The 14099-nt window shown below is 40.3% G+C and overlaps 1 protein-coding gene across 2 annotated transcripts; it reads right to left on the bottom strand.

Annotated features, from left to right (window-relative positions):
* Positions 1–975: 975 nt before the first annotated feature.
* Positions 976–11072, bottom strand: fkbp10b (FKBP prolyl isomerase 10b). 2 transcript variants are annotated; one of them, XM_076987143.1, is made up of 10 exons: positions 10669–11072; positions 9091–9236; positions 8699–8888; positions 7502–7647; positions 6717–6906; positions 5664–5809; positions 4845–5034; positions 2432–2574; positions 2109–2272; positions 976–1858 (listed from the first exon to the last, which is right to left on the bottom strand). In XM_076987143.1, exons 1-10 carry the CDS (start codon positions 10863–10865, stop codon positions 1664–1666), a joined length of 1707 nt encoding a protein of 568 aa, XP_076843258.1. In that variant the 5' UTR covers positions 10866–11072; the 3' UTR covers positions 976–1663. The 2 variants fall into 2 exon arrangements, with proteins under 2 accessions (XP_076843258.1, XP_076843260.1); XM_076987145.1 differs by lacking the exons at positions 9091–9236; positions 10669–11072 and having other exon boundaries at positions 7502–7689; positions 8699–8835.
* Between the last annotated feature and the right edge of the window lie 3027 nt (positions 11073–14099).

Here is a 14099-nt window from a genome sequence, read left to right on the forward strand (position 1 = left end):
AACACTAGTCTTGCCCCACAATATCTGAGTGAACTCATTGCCTACTACAACCCATCTTGCCCTTTGCGCTCCCAAAATGCTGGATTTCTCCTAGTTCCAAAAATTTGTAAGACTACAGCCGGAGGCAGAGCTTTCTCTTTTAAAGCCCCTCAATTATGGAATAGCCTTCCAGCTCCAATCCGAGATTCTGACACAGTTCCAATCTTTAAATCTAGACTTAAGACTCACCTATTTAATCAAGACTTCAGCTAATATTCTCCTTGTAATGTTTAGGGGCTCGGGGGCCCCCAGACGTTGGGATTTCTGGTGATCTGAGATGTTGATGCTGTCATCCAGCTGTGTCATGGCATCACTCTAGTTGTGACAATGACTTGACTGGAAAGCAATGTCTCAGTGAGCCCTCATGCCTGTGGTCACCTCTGAACCCCTCCCTTTAGTTATGCTGCTATATATTAGCCTGCCGGAGCCACATGCTCATCACTGGCACGTGAGCTATGTACATTTAAATTAATGGTGGTTTAAATTCATGTCCACTCAGTCTGTATTGTCTATCTTCTTGCATGCCTCTACCCAAGACGATTGGATACAGGCACCTGCAGGCACCTGGGGGATGGTCTGGCTTGCCGGTGGATGTGCTGATGCCGGGGTTGGATGAGCCGTTGCCACGAGGAGTCGTGCTGATGTAAAGCTGCTTTGTGACATGTGTTGTGAAAAGCGCTATATAAATAAATTTGACTTTGACTTTCTCTGAGTGGAGAAGCCTTATTTAAGTCTGATTTGCACCCTCCGACTAAACAGTCATAGTTCGGGACATATTTAACTTATCTTCTAAGCTTCTAGGTGAAGGTGTAAAGATTTTACAGCAGTTTATCCAGGAAATTTTTTTGATCATTTTTCATGCCAACTCACACTCTAACTGGCAGTTATAATTTGAAATTCTGAACATTCCGCCATTCATTTTAATGGGGGTTTGCAAACTTTTAAACATAAATTTATTAAAAACTACAAATCCTATCGACTCAAAAAATACTTAGAACAAGTCACAGCATCGAGACCGTAGAACGCAGTATGAACAGAGTCTGTACATTAAGCTGTTCAGGCTGTATTAATCGCACAAATATGGACAAGAAGAAGAATTAGAAGCAGTGGGATAACAATATAGGGCTTTTCAAACCCTATAAAAATGACTTTATCCTATATCCATGCATTTTACTGGTTTTACTAGTTTAAACAGCACACTTCAGGTTTTAGAACAATTGTTCCCTAGATGCATAAACAAATACATACAAAAAAGAAAAAATGTTAGAAAAACTAAATCTACAAAACAGTAAAGCAATTCCAGGTCCTTCTTTCATATATGACAATGAAAAGGGCACATGGTTTTCTTCCAAACATAAGAATAATTATTTTAAAAAATACAGTGCAAATACACTTTGGTTTGACTTTGTTTTTTCTTAGCCAAAAAAACCTGAGTTGTGTTTGTCACTGACAGCAAATTTTGTTGGACTGTATCAATGTCAGTCAGTCAGCCATGTAGCTGCGAGTCACTGTGGGTGTGTAGCTGATTGCATGTGTGCCTGCAATATTTCCTCTGATTGTCTGAGGCTGTGTCACCCTCACAGTTCTACGGTTAGTTCTAACAGTTCTAACCCTAACTAAACCCTCACAGTTCTTCATGTCGGGCCTTTTCTTTCTCTTTGTCTTCCTCCGCTTTGAGTTTCAGTTCATCTGCAGTAATGCGACCATCGCTGTTCCTGTCTTGGTTCTTGAACATGTCACCAATGACAACCTCAGGATCCTGCACTGGCTTCAGACGCCCTCTGCCTTTTGCCACCTGTTGCTTGATGAAGTCTGAGAACTGGGAAAAGAGAGAAAGACATGAATATGGAGAAAGGACAAATAAATTATTACTCTTTCCCACATTCACATTTCCCACATTTAAGATAGGGGTTTTCAACTGGTGGCCCCCTGGTGGTCTGCGGCACCAATGTTGGTGGTCAGTGACTTGTCAGTTTAACTGCTGAAAATACTTTTTGAAAATTATTTCATTTTATTTTAAAAACATTTTAGATGTTCTGGGAATCTGGATGAATAACAAATTAAATCACCTCCTCCAGGAGCACCTCACTGTCCTGGTTCATGTCCAAAGCCTGGAAGAGCTGTGCTGGACTGTCCTCAAGCCACACAAACAGGTAACCCTCAGGAACACCCTTCTGTAAGGACAACAGCTCCAGCTCAAAGCGCAGCACAGCGCTGCCGGGGACATCACCCGCTAGAGGAAGCAGAGTGACAAAACTGGGTCAGCACCCATCACCATTATCAAGCTGCTTGGAATGGGGCTGATCTTTTAGAAAATATCACTTTCAGAGGGGTGATCTCAGTCTGGCAGATTCCCAGTATAAAAGACACTGGGAAATGTGGTGTCTCTCACCTCCTCTCTCTCCATGGCCCAGGTGGGGTGGAACTATGGCGATCCTTCTCTCACCCACACACATGCCCCTCAGCGCCTCGTCCAGCCCGTCAATCACCTTATCTGCCCCCAGCACCACACTCTGGACAGCTTCATAGTCGGTCCTGTCAGAAGCAAATGGGAATACAACATGACTGACAGATTATCTGCCTGATTCCTGCAATATGCTCCCATGTTCATATTTGCATTTTTAGTCAGATTAACTAAGACCACATCATGTATGTAATATAATTTCAGAATGAGGTTTGTTGCTGTGCCTCATCTGTCTTTGTACTGGGGGAGTCATGGACTGGTGGTAGGGAACTGGTCTTGTGACCGGAGGGTCGTGGGTTCGATTCCCAGACCTGAGGCCATGACTGAGGTGCCCTTGAGCAAGGCACCTAACCCCAACTGCTCCCCAGGCGCCGGGCTAGGGCTGCCCACCGCTCTGGGCACGTGTGATCCACAGCCCCCTAATAATCACTAGTGTGTGTGTGCGCACAGATGGGTAAAAAGCAGAGGACAAAATTTGATTGCAGTGAAAAAAATCACAATTGACAAAATATGGCACATTTACTGTGTGTCTGTGGCTGTGCACACAAGTTAAAGGGAATAACCACCCACCACTCACTCACATACATTACTCCCTCTCTCACATATATCACACCACTCACTCACATACATTACTCCCTCTCTCACATATATCACACCACTCACTCACATACATTACTCCCTCTCTTACATATATCACACCACTCACTCACATATATCACTCCCTCTCTCACATATATCACACCACTCACTCACATACATTACTCCCTCTCTCACATACATTACTCCCTCTCTCACATATATCACTCCCTCTCTCACATATATCACACCACTCACTCACATACATTACTCCCTCTCTCACATATATCACTCCCTCTCTCACATATATCACTCCCTCTCTCACATATATCACTCCCTCTCTCACATATATCACTCCCTCTCTCACATACATCACACCACTCACTCACATACATTACTCCCTCTCTCACATATATCACTCCCTCTCTCACATATATCACTCCCTCTCTCACATATATCACACCACTCACTCACATACATCACTCCCTCTCTCACATATATCACACCACTCACTCACATCACACAAATCAATGAAATTTTATTTATATAGCACATTTACAACAGTTGTTGTCACAAAGCAGCTTTACAAGTGTCTGAGTCAAAGCCCCCTGTGAGCAAGCCAAGGGCGACACATCACTCACTCGCATACATACATCACTCACTCGCATACATACACACTCCACTCGCATACATACACACTCCACTCGCATACATACACACTCCACTCGCATACATACACACTCCACTCGCATACATACACACTCCACTCGCATCACACTCCACTCACAAACATCACATCACACTCCACTCACTCACATCACATCAATCAATCAATCAAATTTTATTTATATAGCACTTTTTAGAACAAAGTAGCTTTACAAGTGTCCGAGTCCAAGTCCCCAGTGACCAATCTGAGATTCTGACACAGTTCCAATCTTTAAACCTAGACTTAAGACTCACCTATTTAATCAAGCCTTCAGCTAATATTCCCCTTGTAAGGTGTAGGGGCTTGGGGGGCCCCAGACGTTGAGATTTCTGGTAATCTGAGATGTTGATGCTGTCATCTAGCTGTGTCATGGCATCACTCTATTTGTGACTATGACTTGACTGGAAAGCAATGTCTCAGTGAGCCCTCATGACTGTGGTGACCTCTGAACCCCTCCCTTTAGTTATGCTGCTATAGATTAGCCTGCCGGAGCCACATGCTGAGCTGCCTTAGCCAATCGCTTACTGACTTGTTAAGTTTAAACAGGTGTTACACCGAGAACTGTGACCTATAGAGATCTGTTACTCCTCACTAGCCTGGGCAGCGGTCCGCTTGCATTAGTATATCAATATGTAGTAACGCACCGCTTTTAATGACCAGTAACGTAAACGGCATTGTAACGACAGGAAAAGTAATTAATTATATTATCCCGTTACTGACTAAATGACGCCGTTACCTAACGCCGTTATTTTTAACGGCGTTATTCGCAACACTGCTCACATCACATCACTCACCCCATCACATCACTCACCCCATCACATTGTCTCATTTCACATTTTGCTAAGCTTTTTAGGATCTTACATTTCAGCTCAAGTTAACAGTGTCTTTAGTTGCTTCTGGGCAAGGTTCATGTTATCGGAGTTATCATGTTATATTTCAGTGACAGACTTGGCAACCATTCTGTTCAGTGGAATTCACAAAACTAATTTGGTTGAACCAAATATTTCTATATGTACATTTTGTAATGCAGTGAAAATGCGATGAGCAGACATCACTTACGACGTGAAGAGCACTGTGCCATCCAGGAGAGAGCAGTTGTAGTGGTACTCAATGACATCGTCCTTCTCGCTGGTTTTGTTACAGTGCTCTGGTTTGATGGTGACCTCCACCTGCACAGGGTCCTTCGGGTTGTGGAAGTCTATCACGTGAATGTAGAACACCAGCACTGCAGAGCCTGGGATGTCTTTACCTGAGAATACACACACACAAACACACACACATTTACCCGAAAACACACACACACACACACACACACACACACACACACACACACACACACACACACACACACACCTACCTAAGAATGGGGCAGAGCAAGTACACACATGCACACAAACACATTTACACATGCACGTACACATACACCCACACCTATACACATGCATGTACACACATATGTTTACGCACATACATACACATGTATACACATGCACATACACACACATATACACATGCACATACACACGCTCGTACATACACATGCACATTTTCTGTTTGTTTTCTATTAATTTTTGTACCTAATATTTTTGTACAGCAATGTAGGTCTAAAGCACTCAGACTGTCAGTGTGTTGGTGTCATACCTGCTCCAAGCTATCCGTACGCTACGTGTACCTGCGCCATGTTGTCTGGTGTACCTGCGCCATGTTGTCTGGTGTACCTGCGCCATGTTGTCTGGTGTACCTGCGCCATGTTGTCTGGTGTACCTGCGCCATGTTGTCTGGTGTACCTGCTCCAAGCTGTTCATACGCTAGTGTACCTGCTCCAAGCTGTTCATACACTAGTGTACCTGCTCCAAGTTCTTCATACGCTAGGTGTACCTGCTCCATGCTGTCCGTATGCTAGGTGTGGTGGGATGATGATTCTTCTCCTCTCCCCCACACAAACTCCCTGCAGGCCCTGGTCCATCCCAGAGATCACATAGCCCAGGCCAATGTATGTGTTGTATGTGCTGTTGCGCTGGTAGCTGTGAAGTCCAAATAAATAAATAAATAACGTGCAAAGTGGATGTGTTATGCATAGAGCAGATACACACATAGATGAAGCTACCATGTACAAAACTATATGTATAAAACGCACACACACACACACACACACACACACACACACACACATTATATATATATATATATATATATATATATATATATATATATATATATATATATATATATATATATATATATATATATATATATATATATATATATATGTATGTATATGTGTGTGTGTGTGTGTGTGTGTGTGTGTATATATGTATATACATTCTATGGCTGATATACACATTTCTGATATTGAGGATGTTATAGACATTTCCCCATGACTATTTAAATGGCTGATTTTGATTTCTCATATATATAAAAATACAAATGTAAACACAATAAAAAACTACACATTTACATTTTCATTATTAGGTAATTGGTCCTTTCCAGAGTAACTTGTAATTAGCAGCAGGTCACATAGTAAGTGCTCAATTGCAATTGGAAGTGAACAGGATGGAAGTGAGTTCAGGAATACACTGTAGTTTGATTTGTTTTATAGCTTACAATAAATCATACTTTGTGTCATGTCGCAACGCGGTCCTGTCACACCCTTTTTCACACACAAAATTCTGTGATTGAGATGACCTTTAAAACATAATTACACCTCAAGGGGTAGACATGACATCCAGCACACACACCTCCTCTGTAGCACTGTGAATAGGCCAGAGGTGCATGACTACAGCAAACCTGGTCTGACCCCTGGAAGTGCTGGCCAAGTGTGCCTTGCTCAATTCTTCACCATATTTACTCCCTCCCACCTCTGAGATTTCCCCTGAGTATTTCCACAGGTGTAGTGGGGACGTCTAACATCCAGGTGACCTACTGACCAACCTGGTATCAAAGGTGGCCCCATTGAGGAAGGTGCCATTGTAATGGTAGCGTATATAATCTCCGATGACAGACTTCCGTGTGCAGTGTTCTGACACCTCCAGAATTTCCACAGAGATTTCATCTTTAGGATTATGGAGGTCCACAAGAAGAACATCATACAGTAATGTTGCGTGAGGGGGCACAGCTCTTCCTGGGTGAGAGGGAGGAACAGGGAGAGAGCACTTATCCACATGTGGGCTTAGGGTTTAGGGTGGGTCACGGTTGGTTATGGTGGGTAAGGATTAGGTTAGGGTTGGTCAGGGTGGGTAAGAGTGGGGCTGTTGGCTGTGTTGACTTTCTAGCTAATGGTCAAATCAGGTTTTTTTTTCAAACCAGAAACAGATGTTGTAACATACTACATACTTATAAGATTACATATAAATAATCGTATATTATGTACAATATTACACATATAACTAATCTTATTTTTTCTATTTATTTCTTTATTTAGCTGATGCTTTTATCCAAAGCAACTTACAATAATACAAAAGGATACAATAGTTAAAATTCAGACTTGGCATTAAATAGATGACAGTGCAGTGGAGTATTTAGGGTCACTAGAGCAGGTGCTCTTTGAAGAGTATGTAATCTTATATTACATACTATATCACACATATAACTTATATAATTTTACATATTGCATATTATAAAGATGAGCATGTTCAATTCAGTGTTATTTACAAGGCTGCGTGGGTTGGATGGTGTTTATATGGGTTGTAAACATGCAGCCGTTGTGAGGTGTTTACCATATCCTTTTTCTCCAAAGGCCAGGAATGGTGGGATGATGAAGCTTCGAATCTCACCTACGCACATCCCTAGCAACCCCTCCTCTAGGCCACGAATGAGCCATCCCTCACCCACCAGCGTGTCCTGAGTCTGGGAGCGGTCATAGCTACGCAGGGCTCACACAAGGGCAAAGTCAACACACACATTCCTGTGCAAACAAACAAACAGGCACTTGAATTTTACAGACGTGACAAAAGCCTCTTTATTCGATTTTTTATTGAAATGAAATGTCAATGGATGATTTGCATTATATTTCTATCTGTGTTTTCATATGCAGCTAATTTTTTTCCCTCTAGTGTGTGGGTTAGTGTTAGTGTCAATGTTACGGTTATGGTGTTAGGGTTAGTGTATTAGGGTTAGGATTAGGGTTGTGACCGACCTGTTTGTAGGTTTTAATGCATAATAGTAGTATATACATTTATTTATTGCATCAAGACTTTTTGACATTGTTTTTTTTTAATGTTACTGTTTTATAAAATGCTCTTGTTGAAATGATGACCGTTCTATTGTTAGAGTCAATTTCGACCCAGGTATAATTAGAAAACAATAATAATTGCCAAAACTGAAATGATAAACACACTATACACAAAACACATTATACACCAACGGGCCACAGCAGCTCCTCCTTCAACCATCTGATCGTCAGTTAGGGGCTTCTGTCTTTGTCTTTTTCACAACACAAGGCCGACATTTCCAGACATGTAAGGCCAAATCAGTTTAGAGTGTTTACTGTTTTGTATGCTGTCAATAGAAAGGCCCAGTGGGCCACAACAAACATATTTAAACCAATATGTTCATGGCTATGGAAGCCTGACAATGTAACCAAAAGGTAAGAAACAAAATGGATGATGAATAATTTGTTTTTAGGATATCTAATGGCTGATTTGAGTTACGGGTCAAAAGTGACGGGTCACGGGTCAAAACTGAATGTAGTAATTTCATTACATTACATTTACAGGGTTTGGTTACCCTACAGGGGTCTGAATGTATTCATTTTTATGTCTGTTTAGAGGGATAAGATCTACCATCTGAAATGCTAAAATGGCCCAAGTATAAAAATGCCCTAAAAAGCAGAAGTATTGAACACGCCCATGTGGTTTTCCATACTGTCTTTTCATTGGTTGAGCATCATTTGTTGTTTTGCAGCTCTCGCTCACCTGGAGTCGAACCTGGTGCCGTCCAGCAGGCTAGCGTTGAAGTGGAAGCGCACAAAGTCTGTCCGCATAACGGAGCGTGTGCAGTTCTCAGGTGTGTTAATCACCTGTGTCCGCACCTGGTCAGCCCGGTTAAAGACATCCAATAGGAGCAGGTCAAATACTAATGTTGTGTCAGGAGGAATGGTTTCACCTGAAAGAGAAAGAGAATAATTAGACTGTCATTGATGGTAATCAAGGCTGAGAAATTATTTTACTGTAAAGCCATGCAGATAATTTAATAATCTTTAATAATGTATCAAGCATGTAGATTAAATAAAGCCATCTTGCAAAAAATATATGATTCAAAATAACATACTAGAGAACTGTTGGTTTTTGAAAATGAGATGACTTACCTGCTCCTTGACTGCCATAGGCCAGATGGGGGGGTACTGTAATCTTCCTGTGTTCATTAATGCACATACCCACAATGCCTCTATCCACACCTGCTATCTGCCGGCCCTGTCCGACCACGCCGAAAAATGCAGTACCCCTATCGTAGCTACCATCATGGGCGGGACAAAGAGGGCAGGGAGATTCTGGGTAAACTGCTTCTTGATACAGTTTGGACATAAATATCTTTGCACCTTTAAGTACACATAACTAACAAAATGGTCAAGATTGGGTAGGCCTAACTCTCATCCTGTTTATGCCCATTTAAGCGTTTGCTGTTGGAGGGCTCATTATGGAGGTTATTCTGTCTCAATATTAAAATGAAAGACACATTTGCATTTACATGTTCCACTCATACAAGCAACTCTGAGCTCAACATTCAAATTCAAATGCAATAGTTCCAGTTAATTGGTAGACATGTATTCATATTTCATTTACACATACATTTTGATGCTTTATTTGTGCCTTTATTAAAATGAAAATGTATTTCCCAATTTTAATTATCAAGTGTGATCATGTTGTATCAAAATTGTAATTAAAATGCTCTTCACATGTAATTTTCAACCTCACCACCACGCTAAAAAGATGTCAAAATTCAAATGTTAATGGAGAAATAGCACCTCCCGTTTGCACTAACATTATGATACAAACAGCGCTCAAAATGCATTTTGAAAATGCAATCCGAGCAGAATGCATCTTCCTTTCCATGTTCTTCCACTACAGTCAAATTATAGTCAAATTATATTCCATCAACCTTCCAATCAGTTTCCACAGCCCCACTTTATTCAGCCAATCGTGTTCCACAGCTTTCTACCGCAGGCAGCCAATCAGGACGGGACTATAGCACGCAGTACAGGTGAGTTTTTTAAATATGGCCGCAGAAGCGCTCATTAGATTAATTCAAAGGGTAGCAGACGAGTCCTTATGGTGAATTTACAGTCGATCAGTGTGAAAGGTTAATTAAGCAAGTGGCAGACATCTCTGCCTTATTTGGCACTGAGATGTTATTGATGTTATGACTGTTATTGCCAAATTGAGCGCGGTGCCAGAGCAACTGAGTGTGCATTTGAATATTTTTATTGATCACATGAACTTGATAATTAAAATCGGGAAGTACATTTTCATTTCAATAAAGGCACAAATAAAGCATCAAAATGTATGCGTATTACATTTTAGTTTTAATATTGAGACAGAAAAACTTCCATAGCTCACTGCATATTCCACTGCACTGCTTAAGTACAGTGCAATTCTAAGGACATGATCAATGAGACCACGTGGCATACATATAATAACATTTAAGTAATCTTGTGATTTGCCAGCTGCTTTAAATTCAGATTAGAAAGAAAATCTTGACTCTAAAAATGTCGCTATTTACTGCACTAGGTTACATTCTGTTACACAAACTTTTGTTGATCCTTATCAACAACAAAGCGTTCATGGGTCGCACAGTTATCCATACCTTACAAAAATGTAAACAATTATGTTGGCTACCGATATGATGCAAATCGCAATCATTTTTTCCACAAGCATACGTCCCTTACCTCGAGTCAAACTGTGTTCCGTTAATAAAAGTGCCATTATAGTGATATCGAACAAAGTCCCCGTTTTTGACCTCTCTAATGCAGAGTTTGGGAACTGAAAATCGGTCCACGACAATGTCTTCCACCGGTCCAGGGTTAGAGTCCACGTAGAACCATAAGGAAATCACTACACCTAAAATACAACCCAGGCGCAACATTTTTACGGGTAATGAGGCGATTGTGAGTATCGCACCAAAACGTTATTCGCCAAATGAAAAATAAGTCAAATAACTCAAAGGAACTTCATCTGGTTTTAAAGTTGTCTTTAGTAAACGAGGAGATATGGCTAGATTTGTTACAAGCTGCTTAATTTCCTGCATACATCTCCTCCTGCGCCCACCCCCTTACACAGATTTTTGTAAACGTGGAAGTTCTTCAGAATGGCGCTCGAGGTCAAGCAAGGGCGGACGCGTCACTGTGCGCGAGCGATACTACGTTATTCTCCATTTCAAAGAAATGCTCACAACTGATTATTACAATTAGCCTTTATTGTAGCAATCTAATGAAAGTACAGCTTTGAAGTACCATTTGCTGATGTCATGGAATTTAGCAGCGGGAGATATCGATTAGGGCAAGTTTACAACTGGATTGTATTTGACCGGGTCTCCATCCAAACCTTTCTTAAAAATAATGCGCAATTTCCAAGTTTCGGCAGAAAAAAATGCGAATTAAGCCTTGTTTCCATTCATTACAGTTATGCGAATAAACTTTAGATCACGTGAGAGGACGCCAAACAATAGTTGTTTTTACATCCATCTGGCAGCCTACGCATTTTTGCACGTTGAGGTTTTGAAACATTTTTTTCTTTTTCTTTTCTATAGGCTACATGGAGAAGTTAAATTAAATTTTTGCTCTCTCCAGAACTGTTTTTGTATGCATTTGCCATCTTTACATCGCGATCATGTACAGAACCACATGACTTGAGGCATGATACGTCATCGTTTATGCGGAAAAACCCTTTTCCATCCAGTTTTTCCGATTTTGGCGATGCGATAGTCTAACTTTTCCACCTCCTCCTAGCGTAAAAATCTTTTTGCGATATTTGGGGCTTTTTTCGAATTTTGGACTTTTTCCATCCAGCTTTTTCATGCGCATTTTCAAAATGCGCAAAAACTCGGTGGATGGAAAACCCAGTAGGCTACGGTATTTCACAAAATAAGACAAATGACAAATGGCAACTAAAAGGAAACTGAACTTGAAATTGTCGCTATAATTATCTTTTTCAGCTGCAAAGTGATAGACATCTCTTTTTTCTTCATCAACATCATATACGCACAAGTAACAGAGGCAGTAGAGGCTCAGCAGTTATGGACCTGGTTATATCATGATGATGTGCTTTGTCTCCTAGCAACCAGCAGTGGTAATTCCAAATAGCCAGCAAAAATATATAAGCCTGGACAATAATCAATATCATCAATACACTAGACTTTAAAATATGGGCATAGTTCATTTCAATACCATAGTTTATTTTAAAAAGCATTGTTATTTAAACAGCACAGTTCAATTAACAGTGTTGTTCTAATGGTTAAGTATTCTTTGTGTATTTCTACATTTTGAAACTGTATTTATTTAATCTTAGACTAGATTTGCGCACACTGAAGCCCAGGGAGTTGGGATTAAGTGCCTTGATCAGGGAACTTCATTTCCCTGGGAAATGACTGAGGAGAGGAAAGCAAAGAAGAAGCACAGCTCCCATTTCCCTGGGAGGTGCTATTTCTGGAAATCAAACCCACAACCCTCTGGGTCACAAGACCTATTCCCTAACTAACAGCCCACCACCCAAATGTTCATGCTAACATGTACAAGCACAAACACAAAGTCTGTCATGATATTAAGATTCTGGTTGTTGCCACTGTCACATTAGTTCAGTGATCAGAAATCAACTCATTAATGTAACTTTTAGTTAAAAATCATCACAATGTTGAATTTAGAGTTAGGTTAAAGATTAAAGGTCTAGGTTTTAAAGGTTCCCCTTGGGTTAGTATGGAGGACGAAAGGTGACAAATAAATAAATAAAGATACAGCATAAAAGTAGAAATCAATTAATAAATGCATAAATGTTCGACTTAAAACAGTATTTATTTATTTAGGGATTTAAGAACTTATTTATTTTTGGATTTAAGGATTTATTTTTTAAAGGATTTATTGACTTAAGAATTTATTTATTTCTGGATTTAAGGATTTATTTATTTATGGATTTCCTTCTCCAATATGCTAATGAAGTAGACTAAATCAATACGCTATTGGGTAATCTTGGTGAAAGCTGTGTGTTCGATTACTCCTGCCTTGTTTTTGAATCTGGTGAGTAGTACTTAACTACCTCAAGAAGTAGTCATGGCAGAAATGAGAAGAGTTGCTGCGGAAATAAGATTAATAGCCGAAGAGTTGGACAGTGGGCACTTTGATGATTGTTTATTTAGGATTGAAGGAATAGTTTTAGAGTTGACGGAACTCAGGGAAGAGATTGATATTGACCTGTCAATTTTGGACAACCTGCAGCAAGTTGCTCACCAAATTCAGCACGAATTTGTCTGCGACAGGTAACGTGGGTGGTCCAGGTCTCCCTGCCTTTTTGCTCCCATTGCAGACAATAGAGGCATATGTCCATATGGGCCTTACAGTGGGTCAAATAGCATTTGTGTTTGGGGTCTCTGAAAGAACCATTTGTCGCAGGATGGCACAGAATGGATTAAGGTAATTGGCTAACTAGCTTATTACATTGTCTAGATAACTAGGCAACGTGTTCTGCTTTAAATGCACCCGTAGTAGCAGCTCTTCGATTCAACTATCGTGTTTAGGAATGCATGCTAGAATAAACGTGCTTATAATTTGTACAGAGTCGGTGATCTGTACTTGTCGGTGGATGACAATGACCTTGATGCCATGGTGAGAGACATTCTTCTTCATCATCCAAATTCAGGATACAAACTCATGGTTGGACATCTTAATGCCCGAGGGATCTACATACAGAGTAAGTAACTACTACTATTTCATTTGTTTTGACAAATATATAAATATAAAATGTTTATAAAATATAAAATGTTTAAAACATTTGTCTTATTTCAGCTGAAATTAATATCAACTTTAGACCAGTCAAATAATTTTCAACCTCTTTCAACAATTTGGCCCAGAGAATTAGAAATAGTATTTAACATCACCTAGCTTGTATGGCCTAATCTGATGGCCTAACTCACCTGACAAATGATTTTGATTTGATATGGGTATGACTGCACTTGTTCAAAGTTGTTTTTCATTGTTCTTCCTTCGTAGGACAGCGATTTACAACTCCTTACAACTCCAGCAAACGATGTTTTGAACGCCTAAATGCAAGACTTACTACTTGTTTGGAAATGCATGTGTAACATTACAAACATGATAAAACATCTTTTTAT

The sequence above is a fragment of the Brachyhypopomus gauderio genome, unplaced genomic scaffold (genome assembly GCF_052324685.1).
Source record: "Brachyhypopomus gauderio isolate BG-103 unplaced genomic scaffold, BGAUD_0.2 sc51, whole genome shotgun sequence".
In the NCBI taxonomy this organism is placed as follows: domain Eukaryota; kingdom Metazoa; phylum Chordata; class Actinopteri; order Gymnotiformes; family Hypopomidae; genus Brachyhypopomus; species Brachyhypopomus gauderio.